Source organism: Pseudorca crassidens, chromosome 7 (assembly GCF_039906515.1).
Source record: "Pseudorca crassidens isolate mPseCra1 chromosome 7, mPseCra1.hap1, whole genome shotgun sequence".
NCBI lineage: Eukaryota > Metazoa > Chordata > Mammalia > Artiodactyla > Delphinidae > Pseudorca > Pseudorca crassidens.
In genome coordinates, this window is record NC_090302.1 from 40,796,464 (window position 1) to 40,821,809 (window position 25,346).

At 40.7% G+C, this 25,346-nt stretch overlaps 1 protein-coding gene across 8 annotated transcripts in view; it reads right to left on the reverse strand.

The window, feature by feature from the left end:
• The window catches only part of TLE4 (TLE family member 4, transcriptional corepressor), a 154,822-nt gene that overhangs the window by 64,852 nt on the left and 64,624 nt on the right, over positions 1-25,346 (reverse strand). For 4 of the 8 annotated variants that reach the window (XM_067744101.1, XM_067744097.1, XM_067744104.1 and 1 more), the window contains 2 exons: positions 15,300-15,501; positions 14,019-14,035 (listed from right to left, as the gene is read on the reverse strand). In XM_067744101.1, coding sequence (XP_067600202.1) covers positions 14,019-14,035; positions 15,300-15,501 — 219 coding nt within the window. Of the gene's footprint in view, positions 1-14,018; positions 14,036-15,299; positions 15,505-25,346 lie in introns of all 8 variants that reach the window. The other 4 variants (XM_067744100.1, XM_067744096.1, XM_067744102.1 and 1 more) reach the window with 1 other exon arrangement.

The window sequence follows — 25,346 nt, forward strand, 5'->3', positions numbered from 1 at the left end:
ATAGTGAGAGGCCCCCGCTTGCCACAACTAGAGGAAGCCCTCGCACAGAAACGAAGACCCAACACAGCAAAAATAAATTAATTAATAAACTCCTACCCCCAACATCTTCTAAAAAAACCCAAACCCTTCTGTGTTCAACCCTCTGTTAAAAAAAAAAAAAAAAAAGTACAAAGCATGTAGTTAACCACCTACAAAGCATAGACTGTATTTGACAATCTCAATTTCCTGGCCTAATTTTGAATAAAATGTTGATGTTTATTTAACAAAGAATTACTTCGAGTTGTAACAGTTCCAAATCCCCACTTCCCTTTCTTTCCTCTTAAATGTACAGGCTTGTGAAATCATAGACAAACCAAACAGCTTGATAAGAGGGGCCTGACCTGGGTCCCGGCCCTCATCCTGCAGAGCCCCTCCCTCAGGACCAAGGGGATGTGCCCATCCACACCCTCTGCTTACCCGCCTGTAAACCATGAGCTGGGTACCAGGACCCTGAAATTTCCTGCCCAAAGGCTCACAGTCAGGGTCAACTCAGTTCTTTTTCCTGGAGCCTCCCAGAGGCAGACGTAACTGTTGGTGTGGGCATACCTAGACGCGAGGAGGTCACTGGGGTGTGATGAAGCTGGACGTGAGAGCTGGGGCATCTACAAGAAAATATGTGAAGGCCCACGTCATCTAGCAATGAACTCCTAAAGAGCCTGAGAACTGTAAATGCAAACCTGGCCTTTCAGAAAATTATGAAGGTCATTAACTGAATTTATAACTTTAAAATACTTAAACATATGGTAGGAGAGCCTCTATTTGTAATCTTTACCAGGCCCCACAAGGGCTAGGGGTTGGCCCAACAGCAAGGTATTGTGTACAGTCTTGGGAGCCCCAACTTTTGAGACCACTCCTACCACCAACCGTTCCACTGCAATACTGTGTATAAGAAAATCATGTGAGAATTTTTTCCCATTTGTTTTTATAGATCCACATACCTACAACAGTAATGAAAGTATGATTTTACTTCTATAAGTACTTTAAAAACACAATAAGAGTTAAAAAATGAAAAAATAAAATTCACGGATTATTCCCGTTTGCTGGGCCAGTACATACACTAGGGATAAAATAACAGAGTGCTGGAAACCTTTTCCTCTCTATATTATTTGTGTTCTCTTTCCTTTTCCAGCCTTCAAACATCCAGATTACAAAATTACTGCTTTTTTTTTTTTTTTTTTTTTTTTGCTGTACGTGGGCCTCTCACCGTTGTGGCCTCTCCCATTGCAGAGCTCAGGCTCCGGACCCACAGGCTCAGCAGCCATGGCTCACGGGCCCAGCCGCTCCGCGGCCTGTGGGATCCTCCCAGACCGGGGCACGAACCCGCATCCCCTGCATCGGCAGGCGGACTCCCAACCACAAAATTACTGCTTTTAACACACTTTGTCAAACACAGAGAAAGGAAAGAGCAGAGATTCAAACTCATTCAAACTCTTTTCCTCTCCTCACTATAGCCAGCTTACTCACTGCCATTTATTACTGTGGAATTTTCACTTCTTACCATGAGTGTATAAGAATTTTTAGTTTGGGGCATAACGAATTGTGCTCGCAAAAAACAAATACTTGTCCAGGACACAAAAAACACAAGTTGAGAATGCTACTTCCTTCTAAAAGTCTTTAATATTCCCTGTAACTGTTGTATTTCTGAGGCTGCCTTCAGGTAACAACTACAAAGTTGGTAACTTTAAAAAAGACTCTTGAAAGAAGAAAATTCCATCTGAATGGAATAGAGGGCTATTTACTGGGAGCAGCAACAAAAAACTTTGTTTTCCTCATTCAGAGAAACTACCTGAAAAGCAAGTGAGTGGGCTGCAACACCCAGCAGTCTGATGATAATATTTGAGCTCTGTGGTCCAATTGTTTCACTGATTCCCACAAAACAGAATCTGAATGAGAGTAAAAGGCACCATCAAGACTGGGAGGCTACAGAACGTTGCCACTGGCATTGCTGTTGGTGTTCGCTAAAGGTTCCCTGTTTGCATGTATTTGCACATCAGCCCTGGCAGCTTCCCGGGAACACTGCCTTCAGAAGCTAGTCCTCCAATCAGCATAGACTCGTCCTATATGCACATTTTAAGAGAACTCAGGACTAACTGGAAGCTCAAAGAAATGAAGGGGAACAATTCACTAATGTATTTTATTCTACTCAGAAGACATTATATCTCAGTTCCATACTTTAATAGGAAAACGATTTGAGGAAAGGGATTGCATCTAATCTTTACTTTGCACCCCCAATGACGCAGTGCAGGCCTATTTGCCCTCCAGCTGCCAATCGATACCTACTGACTAACTTTAAATAGTTTATTCAGACTGCATTGCTCAATTTTCAAGTTCATCTATCAATCCCAACAGGTTGCGAAGTCAGAAACCATTAAAATGATAACTTTTGCTCAGTTGTCTAACAGGAAATCAGGAAAATCAGCTACAGAGGTACAGCTGTGTCTTTTTAATATGCAAAGGAAAACATACAAATTGACAAATAGTTCTTCCTACTTAAAAGCCCCTCAATATTAATGACAATCAAGCAAATCAAATGGACTAGCATGAAGCACAGAGTTTTGCCTTAATACATTTATTAACAAAATTTCTCACCCTACAAGTTAAACATAACAGACTACATCCAACACGGGACATTTCATATCTAATATCCTTCTTTCCTCCCCAGGAAAGAGGGTCAACCCATGAGGGAGAATGGAGGCTGAGAGAAAAGGGTAGAAGGAGAAAAAAGGAAGAGAAGGAAACTGAAAATGACAAGGGTGAGCAAAATGATTTAACAAGGGAGCATCTGGCGCTGACAGGAGGAACGGAACACACGCGGTAGGTGGAGGGTGCTGCAGGCTGAGGGAGGGGTGCCTGTCTGAAAATTTTGTTGGGGGCAAGAATTGAAGACAATCCCGTTCGGAGTGGGGGAGTAACTCCTAATCGAACAATTCCAAAGTGTTGTTCCCGGATGTGTCTCCGTTTAGTCATAGTTTGCTCTCTTCTCCCAAGGGCAAAACTGTCACCAGCTCAGTTTAAAATTTCTCTAAATAAGGTCAGACTAGGTTACTACAAGATTTTATCAGCAAAACAGATTCCAGCCTAAGCTTCAGAAGTCTCATTCTGACAGGTCCAATATGGTTTGGTTATAATCCCTGGAGCAGGACTGGGGCTGGGGCAAACAAAGGGTGTGGAATAACTCAGAGACCTTTCAAGTCCTGATAACTGTGGTATAAACACAAGTGATTATTTCAATTTTCTCTAAAGATTATTTTTTCAGGGTAGCCCAATAAACCCAATAATGCCCAGACTTACTAGGAAATTTTTTATTCATTTCCCCATGCACCAGAAAGTAAGCTAATAACGTCCCACTGAGAGTGCTGTCAAGCCAATCCCTGCACTGCTGGACGCACCACCGGGATAAATCTCCCTTCACTTGCTGTTCCAGCATCCACTTGAGGGCTAGGTCCTGGGGACTGCTCCAGACACAGTGTCACAGGCACAAGCCTGAGTGGCCCAATCAGTGCCAAGAAAAGAACAAACTATAAAAGATTAATTCACAGATGTTCATGCATTTCACATACACAGTGCCCCATGGCCCGTTGCTAGGGCAACGGGAGACCACCAGTGTGCGCTTTATTGGCTTTATGAAGTGTGTCTCGGGGACTAGAGTCCGAGAGAAATGCTGCATAATAATAGTGTGGCTTTTCTGAAGCCTTGTTTTCAGTGTTTATTCACATTTAACCTTCCGAGTTTTATAAAGAGCATCGTTATGCATAGCCTTCACCGCCCCCACCGCCACCAAACTGCCTCAACTTCCTATCTAGAAACATTAAAATGCATCTCCTGGGGGTCCACTTTGGGAAGGTCCACGTTAAAGTGCTCAACCAATTCCGCCGGCGGGGGGAGGGCCTACAACCATTTAAAAGATCGCTGTATCAGTGCCGTCAACCGTATCAGTATCAACCACTTCGGAACAGTGAAGAAGCTACGAAACCAGAACACACACATGCCCCTAATTTTCTGTGCATCAGGAGGAACCTTGCTTTTGACTATCAGGGATCGGTTTTCGCCAGACGGAAGAGCAGAACCAGTGAGGTTTATCGGGCCAAAGGCTCTCCCTATCTGACAGAACGTTCTGTGATGATGGCTCTCTTCCACGCCTGCACTGCTTGGGCAGTTATGACAGACAGCCACACGCAGCTACCGAGGACTTGAAGTGTGGCCAGTGCAACAGAGAAACTAGATTTTTAAATTTTATTTCATGTTAGCTATCTTAAATTTAACAGCTTCCTGTGGCTAGTGGCTACCATACTGGACAGCGTGGTTTTACTGGCTTACCAGACAACTACATACGTTTTGCAAAGTTCATAAAAACACTGTCTCTTCATGCTTTTAGCTTCTGCTTAATTCATAATACTCTTAACTCCAAGTAAATGTACACAGAACAGTATTCAGGACTGTGGCTGCCTCTCGCTGTGTGGTTCCTAACAGCCCCCGGTACTCGGCCTAATCAGCCTGTTTCTTTGTCCAACAGGCCCCGGGATGAAGAGTGACTTTCCTCCCTCCCCCAACTCAGGGTGGGAGGTTAAAATCACAAATGTCACAACTCTCAGAGCAGTAGCACAGATCAAGTGTTAACCTAAAGGGAAGGGGTGGGTGAAGGGGAGAATACAGGCTGTCGGGGGAGAGGGAGGATCTGGAATGAAGAGGAGAAAAATAAAGCCAGTGAATAGATCAATAGAAGCAACAGCTTACATTCAGATTCACAGGAGAAAGAACACACCGAGACAATCATTTCCTGGGAAAAGCTCAAGCCTAATGAGAATTTACTCTGCTCCTTTATGTGACAACCAGCCCTTTTGTGGCACCGGCTTCCTGACTGACAGGAACCCGGGGCCCCTTAATAGGATTTCCATATTATTTCCAACACCTGCCCAGAAGTTATTTGTTTACACTGAAGGAGGCAAGATTCTCAAATCAGACATCTGCTTCTAGTTCAGGCATATCTTAGGAAACCATCTAGAAAGCAGCTTTGTTACCATGGTGACATTTTTATTTTCCTTCTTTGGTTGGCTCAAAACATTAGCATTTCCAATTTTATTTTGTTGTTCAAAAGGCCAAATGTCGCTCAAGAAAACAGAAGTTTAAAGAAAGATAAATGAATACTCAAAAATTTCTAAAATAATTACAATGATTATAAGGAAGAATAAATAAAAATGAGGTATTATTACATTGCCTACTGGCTCTCATTGGGTGGCATCACTAACCTGTTTACCTTTCCTCCCCCTCCCCTCTCCTTTTTCCCTTAAATATCAACACTCAGCAACTTGAAAAGTACCAATTTGAGGGGAAAAAAAAAAAAAGATTCATGAATCCTTAGGGTGTGATACAATTACAAATAAGTCCATTTTCATGAAAAAGAATTCAAGCTCACCCTACAGCCATGGTGAGGGACCGGAAAGTGTAAGCTTTTCATGAACATTAGTGGTTGAAGAAGGGATGGAATAACAAACAGTGTGAGGGAAGAAAGGCAGACTGCACTTGAGTAGATTTCATGCATGTGTACTTTACTGTTTTCCTGTTAGGGGTGGGGGGAGAAGGGGACTTAGCCACCAATTACAACTATCACACATAAACAGAAATTAAAGTGACAATACTAGTAGTTGACACTTAAAATGCTTTTTTAAGTGTTAAAATGTATTACATACGGAAATATTTGGATTGGTTCTGAATAATGAATCTGATAAAGTCATATTACTTATTTTGTTCAGTTTTTAGATTCAAAGTAAAACCACCAAGTATTCAAACTAAGATTTAGTTCTGATTTGCCAGATATAAGCAGCATTTAGTCTTGAAATATGACTTCATCAGTTTCATGTAACAGCAAGTTTATTTAAAAGGATCCAAAACTCTTAGAGCATGTATTAATTAGTCAGCCCTCAGCAAACTTCCTTTCCAGTCCTCTTTCATGAAGCCCGAATTCTGTTCAACCCTGTCCCAAGGCAGCTGCCATGGTAATTACTAGATATGACTCCTCTTCACGTCCAAAATTACAGCCCTTGTTAGTGGCTGGCCCCCAGGTGTACAGAGTCTTTAACCCAGAAGATATCTGAAGCACTTCAAAAGCACAATAAAACAAAATATACAAGTTGGGTAGAGTTAAGAGTTGTAGCAGAAATAATTCAAGAAACAGAGAAGTGAGGATACTGAGCATCCCCCTGGGTAATTTTATGATTTTTCCAGAGTGGGTTATAGTAAGTGTTACTATATAAGACTATAAAAAAGATTATGAACCATTCTTTCAAATAATTCTTTTGGAAGAATTATGTACATTTTGAGAAACAAATGCTTTTGAAATTCAAATGCCAGTTTAAACAAATAAATATTGAGCCCCTTTAAAATTGAAAAAAAAACCATGTTGAATAAAAACTTTATGGTGTAATATTTTTGCAAGAGATGAAATGCATTCTAATTAAGAACATTAGAGACATTAAACATGGGGATGAAAATGTCTGGTAACTAAGAGGTTTGGTTTATGGAGGAAAAGAATTAAACCGCCCTTGCCAAAAACCAGCTGGGGAAGGCAGGCCCCACAACCAGCCCCGCCCCTGCTAATTAATATTTGTTCTGCCTCAGTGATTGGTGGAGACAGCCCCAACCCCCATCACTAATCCATTCATGCTCACCACCTGAGGACCAGCTATGCCCTAAAGATATTTATTCATCTGTTTGACAAACAAACAATTATAACATATTTTCTGGAATTAGGGCACCTGCTACATTTCACACAGCTTACACGCCTAGAGGCAGGTATCAATTAATATTGAACAAATTACTGCATCATAAACCCATAGAACAAAATTCCTGATTATTCTGTGATAAGGTAACTCTAAATAGGAAAATACATGGCAGAAACAAATACCTCTACAACGAAATAAAAAAGCAAGCATAATGCTGAAACACTTAATTTTTTTTTTTTTTTTGCGGTACGCGGGGCTCTCACTGTCGAGGTCTCTCCCGTTGCGGAGCACAGGCTCCGGACGCACAGGCTCAGCGGCCATGGCTCACGGGCCCAGACGCTGCGCGGCACGTGGGATCTTCCCGGACCGGGGCACGAACCCGTGTCCCCTGCATCGGCAGGCGGACTCTCAACCACTGCGCCACCAGGGAAGCCCTGAAACACTTAATTTTAAATTACCATCTTATTTTGGAAAATTCAAAGAGTTAAACATTAAATCCTTGAAAGGTATACTTTAGAACATTAAACTATTTCCCTACCACTCAACGCCCAAAATGAAATATAATTACCACTGTGTTTATTTGGCTAATGGTATGGCCAACTTTATTGCTGAAACATACCTTATGGTGTAAGATGTATACTGTAAAATTCATTTATAGGACAGGACTGAATAAGGTAACAAAACATCTACATTTCAGATGCCTGGGAAAAAATGCCTGTAGTAGTAGCTTTGAGATCCAGGGAAGTTAAATGACTTGCCCATTGACACACAGCTGACCTAGAGGGAGAAGGGAATCCTAATTCTATTACAATTCCCTTCCTACTCACCCTTTTTTTTTTTTGCGGTACGCGGGCCCCTCACTGCTGTGGCCTCTCCCACTGCGGAGCACAGGCTCCGGACGCGCAAGCCCAGCGGACATGGCTCACGGGCCCAGCTGCTCCGCAGCATGCGGGATCCTCCCGGACCGGGGCACGAACCCACGTCCCCTGCATCGGCAGGTGGACTCTCCACCACTGCGCCACCAGGGAAGCCCCTTACTCACCTTTGATTTGTCCTCCTGTACAGTTCCACCAAGAAGATAAGATTCTTGCCCTCAAGGAGCTAAGAATCTAGTGAGAGAGATCGATGCTGTGCTGGAGCACAGGGCATCTAGGACACTACACCCTTAAGGAAATAGATGTACTTAATATATTTTAAAAACCCTACTTGAAAATGTATTTTTAAAAGCCTAGCTTAAGCAATATGCATGTCTGGTAAGTGAAGCTGGACTGCAAATACATCACAGTCTGTGTATGAAGGTAAAAGGATACAAATAGAATTCTATTTCTTGACGATCAGCATACATTCCTAAAAATTTTACTCCCCAATTATTGGTAAACTTCACTGAACTGTTTATCAACAACATGTACATGCAAACCTAGATGTCATTCTTCTACCTGTTCTCTCATCATAAGAAAAAGACTCTTCCTAGTATGATTCAGGAGAAAGTCCTCTTGACACCACTGGGAAGCACGCAGAGACATCCAGAATATGGGCCATTCGTAGGAAGGCTGGCCCAGGTTCTTCAACAAATCAGTGGCCCAGAAAAAATTTTAAAAGGAGGGAAACTCTTGCAAACCAATTCTTTGAAATAATCAAAGAAGTCTGCTTATAGGCTCGATATTAGAAGCTATCAAGGAATTATTTTTATTAAGTGATTAAAGGCATTATGATAAAAGTGATTAAATGTCCATTGTTTAGAGAAATGTGTTCATTTTAGGTAATGAAGTACATAAGGGTAAAACGCATGCTGGAATTTCTTTCAGAATATTTTAGCAAAGAAAGAAAGATTAAAATGTGACTAAAAATCGATAGCTCTTATACCTTGATGTGAAGTATATGGAAGTATATGGAGGATCTTGGCACTATTATTTCTACTGCTGAGTATGTTTCAAATTTTTAATAACAAAGGATGAGACTGAGTCACCCAGAAAGCTTTCCCTTGAGGATGGCAATGGCTATGTGACCTTGGGCAAGGTCTCAACACCTCTAAACCTTTCCTCAAATGTGATATAAACAATAAATAAATAAACCTTTCCTCACCACCTACCTTCACAATGAAATCTGAACTATGAGCTATATACATGCTCAGAGATCAGCGGGGTTGACTAGGTAACTAGGGTCCACAGAGGTTAGAGTGGATAAACTGGAGTGTCCAACTCACAGCCCTTAACGGCATACCTTCTTTTCTCAGATTACTGATGACTAAGGGGAAAATAGGAGACAGTGCAAGCCCCACTACAGTTTAGTTTGTCGGTAGTGTTCGGGGTTTTTTGTTTTTTGGGGTTGTTTTTGATTATACCTTCTCTTTATAGTATATTTTATGGATTTCAACTCTAGGCCTTTGTCTTTATATATAATGTGTCCTTCTAAAGTCTATAGGCAATTAATCCCACCAAGCTTTCTCACAAAGGGTTAAGATCACAAACCTTCCTACCTCACACAGTTGTATGGGGGAAAGGAAATGAGTGTTAAAAGCGAAACTGCCTGGGCCAGTTATCCTCTCTTCTACTGGCCAACCTCTCCTCCTTCAAGTGGTTTCTTCTCTGCTTTCTCCCACACAGGACATGCGAGGGGTTAAACATATTAAAAGGCACACTCTTTTCAGACTGATATTCCTTTCCAACAGGAAAAAGAGGCAGAGGGGAACAAAAGCCAAGTCACACAGGTCACACAAGAACCTGGAACAGAAACCTTCACCATTAAGTCTTGATGTACAATGTGAAGTGGCAAACAGAAGTAATCATTCTGTTAATGCAAGCTAAAAACGCACCTTCACCTGTAACACCCAACTAATGAGGCAAAAGTGCTTTCTTGGCCCGAATCATAGACTTCAATTTGAACATAAAAGGAGCCTTAGTCTAATTCTCATTGATAAACCTTTATTGCCAACAGAGAATAACTGGAGAGACAAGAAGAAAATCACCGTATGATGTTTTAGTTATCTACATAGAATAAATACCAAAATAGAGCTATGACAGAATAAACAGGCATTGCCACAGATACAACTAATAAGCAGATCATTATGAAAACCCTTAAACAAAAACAAAGAATCCATACAGGACAGGGATGGGGGGGGTATAGTATATATACCCACAGAAGAGCATTTAGCTTGAAAAGTATCTATATGTAAATTTTGTTTAAAAAAGTGCACTATCCATACTTATACCAGCAAAAATTACAAAAGCTATAAAGTTCTGTATTGGTGGATTGTGTGGAAACATACTCAAATATTGCATGTGGCATTTTTAGATGTTGCAGCGCTCTGGAGATTAGTTTGGCAATGTACGAATCACTAAAAATGAGCACACTCTTCGATGAGGCATATGGCACTCTGGGGAAGACAATCCAATGAAATAATAAAAATAAAAACACCACCACTTAGAGAAAAAAAATGGACTTATGCTATATTTTACAAATAAAAAATGGCAAATCCCTCACAGGACTGACTTGAGGCTACTGCATTCAGGATAAAAAACAGGACACATAACATACACAAGAGGGACTTAGGAAGTAACAATAAGCACAGTAACACCAACTTGGGAGAGGTCATGGAGCTAATCAATAGCTGGTGATAGGCAACTCTGCCATTTATATTCAAGCTGGTCTTGATTTTGGTGGCTAGTTTTTGCTAGAAGGTGTAGACATTTGGGGTGTAATGGGACTTATTTCTCAATCTCAGATTCCTACTAAGTTTTAGGCAATCTGGCCTTCACAGCTCTGAATCATGTAGCCAATCAAGTGGAAACTGAGAGTGATGTGAGGAACCTAATGACTCCTCTTCACGAACTGGGACCTCCAGCAACTAGGAAGCTCCTGGCAGCATGTGGGAATGTCTGCTCTCTCACCACTTTGGAGCCAACCCATTTCTACCCCTCAGCCCACGGGAGGGATAGGCAGTGGAAGCTCTCATTACCTCAGAAAATGTTTCCTCGGTTTCACTTACATCCTTTCAAAAGAAACTATAGAAGAAGTTAGAAAGTCCCCACTCAGGAAAGAGTAGTAGGAACCTATTTTGGGCTTTCCACCCTATCAGCTAAGGGTGAGAGTGGACCGTGGTCTGTGTTTCCTGCCATTGTCAGCCCCAAATCCGAGGCTTACTGTGGGCACATGTATGAGGGTACTGGATGGCCAAGTAACAAGCGGGTGCCTCGGATCCTTACTTTAACAGCCCTAGAACACACACCATTCTGGTTTCTCCTCACCAAATAAAATGAGTCTTGGGCTCCTACAGTGCTTGCTCCTTTAGGTCCATGTTTACATTCTCCATCCTTGTTGAAAAATTCAGATACAGGTCTGTAAATAACAGGCTTAGGAATGAACTTGGCTACTGGAGCTATAGAAAACAAGATCAATAAAGCCAATAGCATTTGGTTTAGTGGTCACAGAACTTCCGAGAAAAGAAAAGGAAGAAAAAGCCCAACATTTTAACGAGGGAATTTCTTTCATTTTTACTTGATACCTAAAGGTAAAGCATCTTAATTACCTGAATCTTTACAGTAAGTTTAAATTTATATTTTATACGCTATTCTGAAATCTGCCCTGTTTAATAATCTGTAACGTCAAAAAAAACATTTTAAAGCGTCTCTCACAATTAAACCCATCCACAACTTTGCATAAATCAAAATTTTGCTACCATAACAAAATGTTACACTGGGGCTGTATAACATTGCCCACATCCTCATTACATGCAACACTAATTACTACCAGCAGATTCAGAATTTTCTGCACATTAGAGGCTTTTAGAGGAGCTATAAAAAATTTCAGGCACCATTAATTTAAATTTGTATTGAAATTTCCTTTTGACAGATGGCCAAAAATTACTTATTATTTAGAGTACCAGAGCTGCCTGTTTGCACATTAGAAGAGGAAAGGGAAAAATTAAAAGCAAGAAGGAAATTTATGTCACGTTCATTACCTGTTAAATGTTAAGGAGCATTATCCTGCATGAATAAATTATTTCATACAAGCCTGACTCCAGCTGCAGGCAACTGGCATGCTCCGGCTGATAAAAACCATCTCTAGTCACACAGCAGACAATCATAAAAAGCCCCTCTTAACCAGGAACCACTTACGGGAGGATGAGGACGATCGATGGAACAAGCAACTTATTGCTTCTCTGAGCATCACAGAACACATTTACAAAAATTAGTGAACTATTTCACCTTGCAAAGCCACAGGACAGCCCCAAACCTGACACAACACGACTTCAAATTCAAGAACAGTACCCCCAAAAATATCTATTTATAGCTACCATTCCATAATAAATCAAGGCAAAATCATCCATCTCTATTTCCTTTTGTTTTTCCCCTGGCTTCCAAGCTATATAGATACTCACTCCCAGACTCATCCTGAATGATTATAGATGATTTCAAAATATACCCTACTCTGACGTGAGGGACTATAAAATGTAATTGACACAAAAGTGTGTGCACTGGAGTATAAATATTTTCACAGTCTTCTGGGAGTGGGGCATGAGAGGAGGCTTTTGTTTAGTTCACTGGCCTGCCTGAAGGTATGTATTTATCATATGAAGCAGGGAATGTTTATGTTATTGGCCTCAGAATAACTAGACAGCCTTTCCAAGGGCTGCTACCAGCAAATCTTGGTCAATGCATTTACTTACTACTTCTTAAGTACATATGTGTGGAATACTTACTACACTCTGATTAAGAATGCTTTTTAATTTAGGTACTGATGTTCATATTATACAACAAAGTACACAGCTGTAAATGCATAATTAAATAACTCAATGTGTGCAGTTCCAATTGTAAACGTTGACATTTCTATGGGTATGCAGATACCCTTTCAAATTACAAAGATTCTTGAAGGGTAAAATAGATACATTTTATTTTCCATCATTTAATGACTTTGGGAAAAAAAAACCCTACTTCCCTTTTATTATAAAAGGACAAGGAATAAAGAGGCATTCAAAGTGACAGCACAGGTGGTTTCAGGGGAAGATTTTAGTCTCCGTGTACCTAACTTCATTAAAAACGGCAAGAGAGGACTTCCCTGGTGGCACAGTGGTTAAGAATCCGCCTGCCAATGCAGGGGACACGGGTTCGAGCCCTGGTCCGGGAAGATCCCACATGCTGCGGAGCAGCTAAGCCCCTGTGCCACAACTGTTAAGCCTGTGCTCTAGAGCCCGCGAGCCACAACTACTGAAGCCTGCGCACCTAGAGCCTGTGCTCTTCAACAAGAGGAGCCACCGCCATGAGAAGCCCGTGCACCACACCGAAGAGTAGCCCCCGCTCGCAGCAACTAGAGAAAGTCCATGCGCAGCAACGAAGAACCAATGCAACCAAAAACAAACAAACAAACAAACAAACTGCAAGAGATGTAACTGCCTATGCTCCAAAACATTCAACTGTTGTAAAATACGAGAAAAGGAATTGACAGCATCTGTGCTTTGGCCAATGCTTGAGAACTGCCCTTGCTTTCTAATCTATACAAAATACAACGGCATGCATAATACAATTATCCACAATACAGTAGCATATTTACATTGTGCCTGGCTCAAAAGTTACCAAGCAGTTTCATATTTTACTCATTTTCTGCTGCGGTAGCCTGTTTTTCTTGTTTGCTTACTATATAAATTCAGGCACCCTTAGCATACCCCATTATGGTATTACACAAGCACATCCAAATCATTAGGCCCTAACTACTTTTCCTCTTTCCCTACAACTTCTCTATAAACAGATAGAGAAGGTAGATAAGACAATGCAAAACCTAAGGAGAATAACTTGCTATACTGGAAACCAAGATGTCATTAAATTAAAGAAAAAAAATTCTTTCTGGTGAAGAAAAATGCTCTTAAATGTTTTGATAAAGAGTTTTGTAGGATGGAACTGTTTCCCAAAATGTTTATTTCCTTAAAAACCAATTTTTTCCCATTATTATTTATCTTATAGCCAAAGCTTAACTGAAGAAAAGCAGTTATTCTTTTTCACATGGCAAAGACATAATAAAAAGAGCAATGCAAGCCAGATCTTATAATTCAATCTTGATCTATAAATCTGATTCTGATAGAGAAATGGGACCAATATCTTAAAAAATCTCAAACGCACAACTGAAAGCAATATAAAAATGCAGTTTACCACTATTTGGTACAGCCCACCAAATCATCCTGTAAATCTCAAAGAATCCATTACTACATTTATGAAAATCATTGAGAGCCCCCTTTTAAGCCATTCCTTCATCTGTAATTTTGAGTCCTACCTTGATGGAATCTCTGTCTGTAGGCAAAACAGCAGCAAAGGCAGAGCAAATGGGGAGAAGAAGGAAAAAAAGAAAAGTACCAGTTAGTTTACATAAAATCATACATTTGTCAAATTTGATCTCTGCTAAATAGTAAATGGCACAGTTGTCAACTTTGCTGTAAAGTTAATTATTAATATTACTAGACCAGATCCACAAAGCGCCAATTTACCTTTGACACAATTTCAGAAACCAAAGCTGGATATTTGTGTTACTTATACTCGTTTCCGACTTTTCCACTTATAGAAGTATTTATAGACATGCCTCAGCTCTGGACCATAGCACTAAGATAACTGAATGATGAACAGTACAGTGTTTCCAACATCAGAGATGGGAAATTTATGTTTATGTGATAAAAATCATTGACCCAAGATTATAATTCATGGTAATGACACTGAAACAAGAACAGATATGAGGTTTTAATTATAACCACACCCTTTTGACCAATGAACCACCCATGTACTACGTAAATTCCCACAAAGGAATGCTGGGAGAGACTTCCATTTGTTTTTCTGCCATTAACTAACAAAAACTACTAATAAACACCATACAAACACAAAGTCACATCAAAATGTCTCTGCACCATCATCTATTCTAGTGGAGGGAAGAAACCAACCTAGAAGGAGCACAAATGGCCTTACAATCAATTCTTTACATAAACAGCTGTTGTTCTTAGAGGCAGAAATGAGTTCATTTCATGCTTCTAAACAGACTGGGTGAAAGAGGTAGTTAAACCAACAGATTTCATTAATTTGGGCTGTACTTTCTCAATTACTAAGACTACTGAAATTGTTTTCTTACCTGCAAGATTCTCACTGCATTATATGTGATTTATAAGTAATAACTGAGGCTGTCAAACGAGTAAATGATCAGTAAATCTTTCCCCAAAATACATTTGGTCTAAATTAGCTATTAACGCCACTCACTGTTTCAAACACAGGGCACTGTGGTACGTCATTACTGATTTAGACTCGGGGAACTTAGGGGGTAGCAAGGGATCAGAGGCAATAACCAGGAAATGCGTCCCCCCCTTGCCTTTGGGAAGCACATTAACTCTTGCCAACCACTACGGTATCATTTGGCAAAAGACTGCTTCCAATCATTAATTTACCTTCCAGGGGAAATGCTTTGTTTAGTCACTGCTAAAACGAAACCCAGAAACAAGAATAAACAATGACATATAGACCTACCCTCAGCAACAGGTAGGTAATATCAGACTGACATCCCGAGAAAACTGCTTACCTCTTTGGTGATCATTGTCATGGTGCTTCTTCTCATCTTTAATTGGAAGGTGAGATTGGCCTCCGAGGGCACTGGAGAGGGCCAGAAGGCCGGCACTGCTACCGATGGGCGGAATGGCAGGGGGCTGAAGCCCTGAAGGGTGCGGGGTCAGAGGCACTGGCAGACCATGTCCATGTGATAAATGCTGGGCCTGGAGTTGTTGCTGCTGTGAGAAACCAGACAAAGATATTGAACTTGTTCCCTATATCCGAGACACCCCCCCAACAACAAAAGGAGAGGAAAGAGGTGCAAAAAGATCCTGGAAAGCCCAGCACCCATGAAAAAAAGATTTATTCTTTACATATATATATAAAAGGGAAGGAGATGAACAATAGAGAAATGCTATCTTTTTTACTTGGATTTGGTGGTTTTGCAATGCACTGTAAATAACCTAATTTTTAAGTAGTGAAACTAATTTACTTTTAATAGATGAAATTAGATTTAACAAAGCATCTGTATTTTGGTCTCCAAAACATAAAGCCTCACTATCATACATCTCTAATCAAAACATATATGTGACTGTTAAAGCAGTTATGTTGAAGAAAAAAAGCTTGAAAATTGAGAAAATTAGTGTTAAACAGTTCTCCCAGAACCACTGCACAGCATGCGTCGACAGTTAATTTGAAAGAGAAAACCTGAATTAACAACCCAGAAAAGGAAACTGGTTGCAGCCACCGTTTTAAGCCCTTTAAGTGTCCTCAGCGGTACTTGAGCAAATTACTAAAGAAAATCTAATGTAGCAAGGCTTGGGTCCTCCTGTAGGCTTGCTCAATAATGCTGAAATAATTGGGCACTCTGTGCACGTTTAGTGATGCTCGAATGAAAAGCTAGAGGCCTGCCCTTGTACTCTTCTCCAGCGGCCGCCTCTGTGTTGTGGCAGGTTTATCTGAGTGGGACTGTGATGCATGCACCAGTAACTGTACTGACAAGAGTTTAAAGTCATTTTTACCGGCACACTGGCAACACATGGAGAAAGCCCTCGAGAGGCCGGAAGGGGAGTGCTTGACCTCAGCCGAGGCTGCAGCAAGCTGGGCTCCAGGGACCGAGGTGGGCAGGCCTTGCTGCCTCTTCCGAGGGGGAGAGGGGGAGGGGTGGTGATCGGAGGGTATTCAGTTAAATATATCCCTCAACAGGGGCCCCACACCAACCAATACCCTGATTAACAATGTTCTGTGAGAACAAGTGTTGAGAAATTCTCAGACCAACTTCTGTAGTGATTACATTTTAATTAATACCTTTAGAATCACTTTTTAGGCCTATCCTGTGATAGCTAAACAGTCTCTTCTATAATTTTCTTTCCAAGTAGGACTGCACAAAATAGCTTTCTCAAAAATGTGTGGGGTGGCACGTTCTGCTCCCCTTCACTGGTAAGAATCATCTTGAAAAATATTTCAAAGAAAAACGTGAGTTTTTTTTTTCTCCTCCCCAAATTACTTTTAGTTCCCTTCTCTACCCCTCTGTATCTCTTCCTGCGTCTGACAATAAACGTCCAAAGGTAGCACTACTTAGTTCTTCTCTCCAATTGACCTGCACCTACTTACTGTACATGCACTTAAAGTACAGTCAATAAAATAGTACTAACACTTTTAAAACAACTTTACATACATAAAATGGCAAATTGGAGCAGTAATAAAGACACTCCACCAACCAATGCCCACCCTAAAGTCCTGCCAACGTGCTACCTAAATGGAGTTCAAAATAATGTCGTCCTTCATTTGAGTGGCCAAAATCATGTTCATTAATTCTTTATGTACTGTTACTTAGTTGTGACCAAAAAACACGAGCACACAATAGTTTCTAAACACGTAGAAAATAGGTCTATGAAGAAACAAGGCCTTCAGCTAAATATATGGCAAATTTATTTCAAGTCCTTGTTCTACTGAAATAACCAGAAAAATGCTCCAATTCTCTTTCTCCTCTATATCCCATAATACTTCATGTGCATGGGTCGGGCACATAGCCACTTTCTATCTCAGATCAGAGTTCAATCAGCAAGCATTTATTAAGAGTCTGCATATGTCCTTCTTACCACCTTTCCTAGACTCTAAGCTCTGTGAGAGTCTGCATCCGACACACACCCTAGCTAACTGCAGGCACTGAGACATTCATATATCTGAGCAATTAAAAAATATGTCTATTTCATTAGATATGAAAAAAAAACCCTCAGCCAAAAGCAAAACTTTCAGTGGCCCAGGTGTTTCTTTTATTTTTGTCTCATAGGACCAAAAATAAGCACTAACAGCCTCATTTTCCTGTCCATCCAGAACTTTCCAAAGGCAAAAAGCATACCCCTAGTCTGCAGCACATGCCATTCATAGTGAAGACTTCCTGGGTTCCTTACTTGTACTCTATTCTACCTCAAAATAGCTCTAACACTAATCTTCTCCTATTCTCCATTGTGCCCCTCTTAAAGGAGGATCCCTTTCCCTTCCAAGGACCAGACTCCTCCCCCTGCAACATCTTTTCTTTCCTTCTCCCTTCGTTGCTCCATCAATTCTCCAACTCCCCACCCCCACCTCCACCTTAGGTGGTTCTGTCACTGATTTTGCTCTTCTGCTTGCAAGCCTAATTCCAGCATCTCTAGCATTGTGTTTAAGACGAATTGCCTCCCTAACACTAAGAGAACTTGAGGTAGCACTTTTTCAGGAGGGGAAAAAAACCACTATATTTTAATCACATTTTGTGTCCTCCACTGCCCCTAACACAGTGCCTTGGCACATAATTGGCACTTGATAAATGTTTGTTAAATTTAATTAAATTAACCCTCTTTTGCCCTCTTCAGCTACTGGTCTGTGTGTGTGTGTGTGTGTGTGTGTGTGTGTGTGTGTGTATATATCCTTGTCTATGGAGAGCCAAATTTCTTTAAAAACTAGTGTAAATTTGCAGTCCCCAGTTCTTAACAACCCCCTCCTGTAGACAGACAGTCAGACAGACAGACAGACAGACACACACACACACATACACACACACACACACACACACACACACACACACACACACCTTACTCCTTAACCCCCTGTAAACTGGACTCCAGGCCCACCAATCTCAAAAAACCTGATGATGATTCAGAGAGCTATTTTTTCAAGATGTCACAGTCGTCTTTCTGATATATCTCAGCCAGAGCTAGCATATCCTCCTTATGAAACTCTCCTCCACCTGCTTCAGGAACGCTACAGTGATCGCCACAGCCTCTCGTTAGTTCTCTCTCTGAATGCTGCTGTCAGATTTCCTTCTTGGCTTCTCCCTGTTTACTCCAGAGGTAGAGTCCTAAACCTTTGGCTCCCTTCCCATGCTCCAGTAGCTCCGGTCTAACTTCTTGCCAGACAAGTCTACTTGGCAGTTCAGCACTACCTGAAAATGAAATGCTTAACACAAACCCCCTAAGTAACTTCCACTGGCTCACATTATCAGTCACCACTCATTTGTTTTTCTTCTGTGCTCCTATATCCGTCATCACCAGCTCCTGTCAAATCTCAATTCCAGCATATTAGTCAGACCTCATCATCCCGTACTTTGATTAGCGCAAGTCTCCATTAGCTCATTTTGACTGTACGAACCCACCCTGCATCATCACTGCCAGTATTTTTCCCTCAATTCATGGCCTCTCCTGTCTCTTAGAACAACCTCTCCATTACTTATCTAAGTTGTACTCACCCATCCTGCTCAGCTCATGTTTCACCTGTTCTGCAAAGGCCTCTCCAAACGTGCCATGTGTCTACTTACAGGACTCCCTGTATCATTCACTGGCACAGGCTGCCTCATAAAGGTACTGTTACTCATCTTTTTACGGATAAGAAGACCCTGACCTGCCAACAAGATTGTGACATTCTGGAGAGAAGAGACCAGCCTCAGGACTCTTTGTACCCCTGGCACCTGGCTCACCACTATTTAGTCATATGGCCATATATTTAAAGCTTTTGGTAAATTAAATTTCTACTAAATAAAAGAGAGTTCCTATATATCCTTTACCCAACTTCCACTAATGTTAAAATGTCTTACCTACCCATAGAATTTATCAAAAAAAAAAAAAAATCTTACATACCCAATTTACCAAAACTAAAAAATTAACATTGTACATTACTATTAATCAAACACAGACTTCATTCAGATTTCTCTTGTTTTCCATTAATGTCATATTTCTGTTCCAGAATGCCACACTGCACTGAGAGGTTTTAATTTTTCACTTGCTTTTATACCAAAATTATAAAAGCCCTTCCAATGATTTTATGAATAACAACATCCAAATTACAAAAGTATCGTTAAACAGAATATGCCTTGAACTTAGGAGAGAGAGAGGAAAAAAATGAGAGGGGACGACCATAAACCCATTTTACGAGTCATCCACTATATGTACAAAATATCAGACAAAAAAGCACACTCAGGGCACCCTGTAGAAAGGAGCAATTTTTAGCAAGTGTTTAAAATATAAAACTATCAGGTAAAAATGAGATTAAGTAAGTTACCAAAAGGTAGATGATAAAAATATAAGACAGATATACTGAAATACTTTCGTAGGTTTTTAAATGTTTATATCAAGCAAATCACTTTCTGTATTTAGTGGTCATTTTTAAATTTCTTTGTAAGTTTTCTCCTTAGAAGCTATCCTAGCAGCACAGTGACAGGTATAATGGATAATGATTACCGATTAGTCAATAAAACCAATGTATTAGAGACCATCTTCTTTACATAAAAACAGTAAGTCACCAACAGCTAAACTGGACTTTATCCTTTACTCCATCAAAAAAAAAAAAAAAAAGCCTTTATCAAATTACAAATAACATTCAAGAATTGAAAATTAAAAAGAATCTCTATCAAGGACTCTCATCAATAGAGGAAAACTCATAGCAGATTCCCTGGAAAAGGACTCAGGTTTCTCTGGATATTATTTAAGGAGCTGGGGTAGCACAACCTAATGGACTTCCCTATAGTACAGCAAAAGCTTGTGGATGTTTCCCAATAGGTTACTGTCCTCTGATCTCCACCCTGTCTGTGTTAATTACACAGCAATTAACCTGCAAAGGTTTACTTTATCCTATCACCAAAGAAACATAAAACCTCTTGCTTTTTGAAGACAGAGAGAAAGGAAATGGATCTTAAGAGCACACCAGTTCAACACTGATTTATTATTAAAATAATTTAAGATAAATCACCACTCTAATCACAAAGCAGCAGGTTAAAAAATGCTTACCTTATAAGGAAAAAAGAAAACAATCAAGCCAAAAAAATAAAAAGAGAAGAGCATAGACTGTAGTACCACTTAAACATTAAAATAAAATACACTCTATGTAACCATAACTGAAAAAAAAACCTCCTGAGAAAGATACCTATCTTGAAAAATTTCTTCTGACTGGGGCTTCCTAGGCCATTACTATCTTGGGTGCCTTATTTAAAAAAAAAAAAAAGAAAGAAAAAGAAAAAGAAAAGAAAGAAAACACTCTCATATCAAACCAGGATACAAAATAAAAATCTTTTTTTCTTTTCCTTTGATGGGCCATTCAAGAGAATAAACATTAAAATGGAGTGAACTTTAAACTTAGGCAAATAAGTACTCCATTAAGGTAATTAATTTAATTTTGAAAAATAGCCAGTAATTAGTGCTAAAATACACAGCAATGAGGTAGTAGATGCAGCCTCAATTCTGTTAATAGCTTTTTACTGGAGATTCTGTAACAAAGAATTATCTCCTCACAGTTTCAAGTTTGGAAAGAAGGGAAAAAAGAACCACTAGAGAATCAAGTTCATAGGAAATGTCTATCTGCCAGCAAAAAGAGAAATTCTTTTTAATCAAATGTCCCCAACTGCTTGATTACCAAGGCTTGACTGGTCAGTGACCAAGCAGGAAGCAGGGTGAGTGCAGAAGCTTAATCCACACAAATCCCTAGCAACTCTGCACAACTCCAACTGGAAACCAAACAGAGGTTTTCTTGTCCACCACCCTTCACTTCTACTGTGCTATCAACAGAAGCCTCAAAAAAAAAAAAAAAAAAAAAAAACACTTCATTCTTAGAAGCAATGACACCCCAGCAGCAATCAGCACACTCAGTGCCGTATCTTGGTTTCTTAAAAAAGAAAAAAAAAAAAAAAAAAGAGCAAGGTGAGCCTGCTGCACCTTGTGCTGGAAAGCAAGAAAGCTATCTAGACTAACAGGGTGTGACAAATAGGACAATGGGCCAACCTGAAGGGGTCCTCACTGGCAAAACCTGAGACAATTCAAGCATCATAACGAACAGTGACTGTAGTAGATTACAGCATTATTTTAAACCCAGTTGCCAGGAGTGGAGTCCACGGTACCACAAGAAAACAGGTGGAGCTGTGGGACACGCCATGAGGCCAAGGACTAGAAAATGGCTCTTCCAACCAGCTGGCCAAGCTAGGTGCACTGAACATGTGTGCCTTGATCCAATCAGGAGACATTATTCCAGGGGACAAGTAAGGGAGGGACCGACAGACCCAGGAGCTGGGCAAGAGAAGGCAACAGACTCTGAAATAAAGCAGCGAGCACAGAAAAGGGCCCGGGGGCTGGTATCTACACTGCTCTGACTGCGAGGGTACGTGTTAGTAGGGACCCTGTCTGTGTGGGCTGGGCTGAGTCTGAGAAAGGAGATCCTGGATGATATGTGGGGATGCAACATCATGAAGTGACATCAGAGCTGCTGTCTGAAGTCCTCACCATCTCTGCGAGCAAGAGCAGGGCACTTTACGATTTCAGACCTCAGTTCCTTCATGTAAAACGTGGAAAGGGTTATAAAATATACCTCCCCAAGGCTGCTGGGAAATGTATGAGACTGTGCATATAAAACCCTTAGCGCAGTGCCTGGCAAATAATAAACACTCAATAAATGGTTGCTGCTATCATTGGAAAAAGGTATCCAGAAGTCTATATCCACACACACACTCACTCACAGAAAACGAGGGGAAGGAGGAAGGGAGGTAGGCAGGAAAAGCTCTTCTTTACAGAAGAATATTAATTTAAAAGGAAAAAGAATTTAGAATTTACCACTTCATTACTCCAAATGTATTAACAGCATCAACAGATACTAAAACCACTGGGTAAAATGTTGTTGGGGAACAGGTTATTCACATGTCAAAGTATCATCCCAGGTTACTAGCTTCACCAACAATGTGATACAACTGGGAAATACACAGCATCACCCAGGTACACAATATCACCAAGGTAGTGCTTTTACTAAAAATACTTAACCTGAATCTAAACATCAGAAAACAATCAGATGAGTCCAGGTTGTAGGGCAGTCCACCAGGCTGGCCTGGAATCTTCAAAATGCCAAAGTCATAAAGCGAAATCGCTTGGGGACTGTTTCTTGGGGGTGTGAGGGAAGACTGAAGAGACGGCACAACAAAGCCACTCTTTTTTTTTTTTTTTTTTTTTTTTTTTTTGTGGTACGCAGGCCTCTCACTGTTGTGGCCTCTCCCGCTGCGGAGCACAGGCTCCGGACACGCAGGCTCAGCCGGCCATGGCTCACGGGCCCAGCCGCTCCGCGGCATGTGGGATCTTCCTGGACCGGGGCACGACCCCGTGTCCCCTGCATCGGCAGGCGGACTCTCAATCACTGCGCCACCAGGGAAGCCCACAAAGCCACTCTTGAATGTGAGTACCAGATTAGGCAACAACTGCTACGAAGAAAGACGAGCTATCAAGGACTTTCTGTGGACAACTAGAGAAATACGAATATGAACTATACACTGGATATATGGAGGTCTTAACTGTATCATGCTTATACTGGAAAACTGTTTATAGAAGATGCACGCTGATACATTAAGGGGTGAAATATCATGTCTCCCTGCCTCGTACTTTCCAACAATTTGGCACACACAAAGTATGTATCTGTCTGTATGTATGTATACACATTACAAAGCAAAAGTGACAAAATATTAACTGGTGAATCTAGGTGGTAAGTACACAGTGTTTGTTTTACTATTCTTACCACTTCCCTATAGTTGTAGAGGTGGGGAAAATAGGATGTGCCCTTCTAGACAAAAGATTGAGAGTTCTTACTTTGATCAAATATCTCTAGCAAAAGCTAAAAGTTAAGTGAATCCATAGAAAGAAGCAAGAATATAAAAAAGAACAAAGGAAGGAACTTTACAACCTAAGCTTATCTGTAATTCATTCCTGATGACTTAAAACATGAGATTTACTGCAGGGGAAAGACCAGCATTTATAGCAACCCAACAAAGATCATCACTGCAAGGATAAGTTTCTCACACTAAAACCACAGATCTCTATGGTCCTCAAGATCTCTGGACTGGTCTTTAAGGGGAAGACAGGTAACAAGCAAAGAAGCAAATTCCATGAGTCCTGTGCCAAGGATTCCACTGTCTTAACTTGCAGTTTAACTCACAAAGTAGTAACAGCAAGAAAAGGAAAGGACAAAAGTCCCCCAACCCTGAGTTATTATATTAACTTTCCCATCAGAAATCCTATTAGAATTTTTTCTGAATTGGTCCATAGTTTACTAGGAGAAGTATTTCTAAGCAAATTAATAATAGAAATACATTTTCCTGGAGGCTTGTTTAAACTACTTAATGAGTTTTTTGAAGAGATTTTAACACATTATCTTACTGAAACCAAGGCTTCTATTTTGTGTTGTAGTCATTAAAGTTACCAAGCTAAGGGATCCTGCTCAGAAAAGCTTTCTTTAGTTACTTCACAGTATTCTTTAAAAGTAAAGCTGCATCTAAAAAGCCTGTCTACTTCAGATTCTTCAGTAACCCTGCAGCTGACCTTAGAACTTTAGAAGTAGAATGAACCTCAGATGACAGCTAGATGAGTTGCTTTCCAACATTTTGACCACAACTCCTGTGTGTGCATGTTGCATATCTGCATAGAATAGACACGTAAATAAAACAAAAGTTTAACAAATACCAGATGCTATGTGCGGCACATTTTTATATTTTCTATTCTCTTCTTTTTTAAAATAAAAAATGTTGACTATTGATTTCACTGCATAGTCATGAATCTCAGGAACTGCAATTTGAAAAACACTGAACCAGGCTGTGATACTGTGATTTACAATAAGAAATATATATTTGGTCTTAGTTCACAGTTCTGGGCACAGGGCTCCAAAAATTCTAGGAATTTCCTAAGTGAAGAGAGCAATAAAAGGTGTCTTCTGTTATGTTAATGACGTGACTTTCGGAGGGCACTCGTGGTTGGGAGCCGGTTGCTAGGAGAACCAACCACATGACCAGAATGTTGGACCTTTCAGTCCCACGCACCAGACCTTCAGGGAGGGAGGGGAGAGTGGCTGGAGAGTTGAGTTCAATCACCAATGGCCACTGATTTAGTCAACCATGCATATATAAGGAAACCTCCAGAACAACCCAAAGGACAGGGTTTGGAAAGCTTGCAGGTCGGTGAACACAGGGAGATTTGGGGAGAGTAGTGCACTTGGAGAGGGTGTGGAAGCTCTGCACCCTTTCCCCATACGTTGCCCTATGGATCTGACTTCCATGTGACTGTCCCTGAGCTACATCCTTTTATTAAAGAACAGGTAATTTGGTAAGTTACATGTTTCTCTGAGTTCTGTGAGTTGCTCTAGCAAATTAATCAAACTCAAGGAGGTTGTTAAAAACACAGATGATAACACCTGTATTTGGGAATGGTGTCTGAAGTGCAGGGAGGAGGGGCATTCTTGTGGAGCTGAGCCCTTAACCTGTGGGATCTGATGCTATCTCCAGTTGAACTGTATGACACACGCAGCTGGTGTCAGAGAATTGCTTGGCGATCTGGCAAACTATATACCGCGTTAGAACTGGGTGCAGAATTTTACAGGCCAACACCTGCTTTTTCTTATGGTTTGAGCTTTCTGTGACCCATTAAGAAATACTTCTCTACCCCAAGATAAAAAGTCTTCTTGGTTGTTTTTCTTCTCTGAAAGTTTTAAAGTTCTGTCTTTTTATGCTTTTCAGACTGACTTCTGCATGAGATAGTTACCGGACGCGCAGGCTCAGCGGCCATGGCTCACGGACCCAGCCGCTCCACGGCAC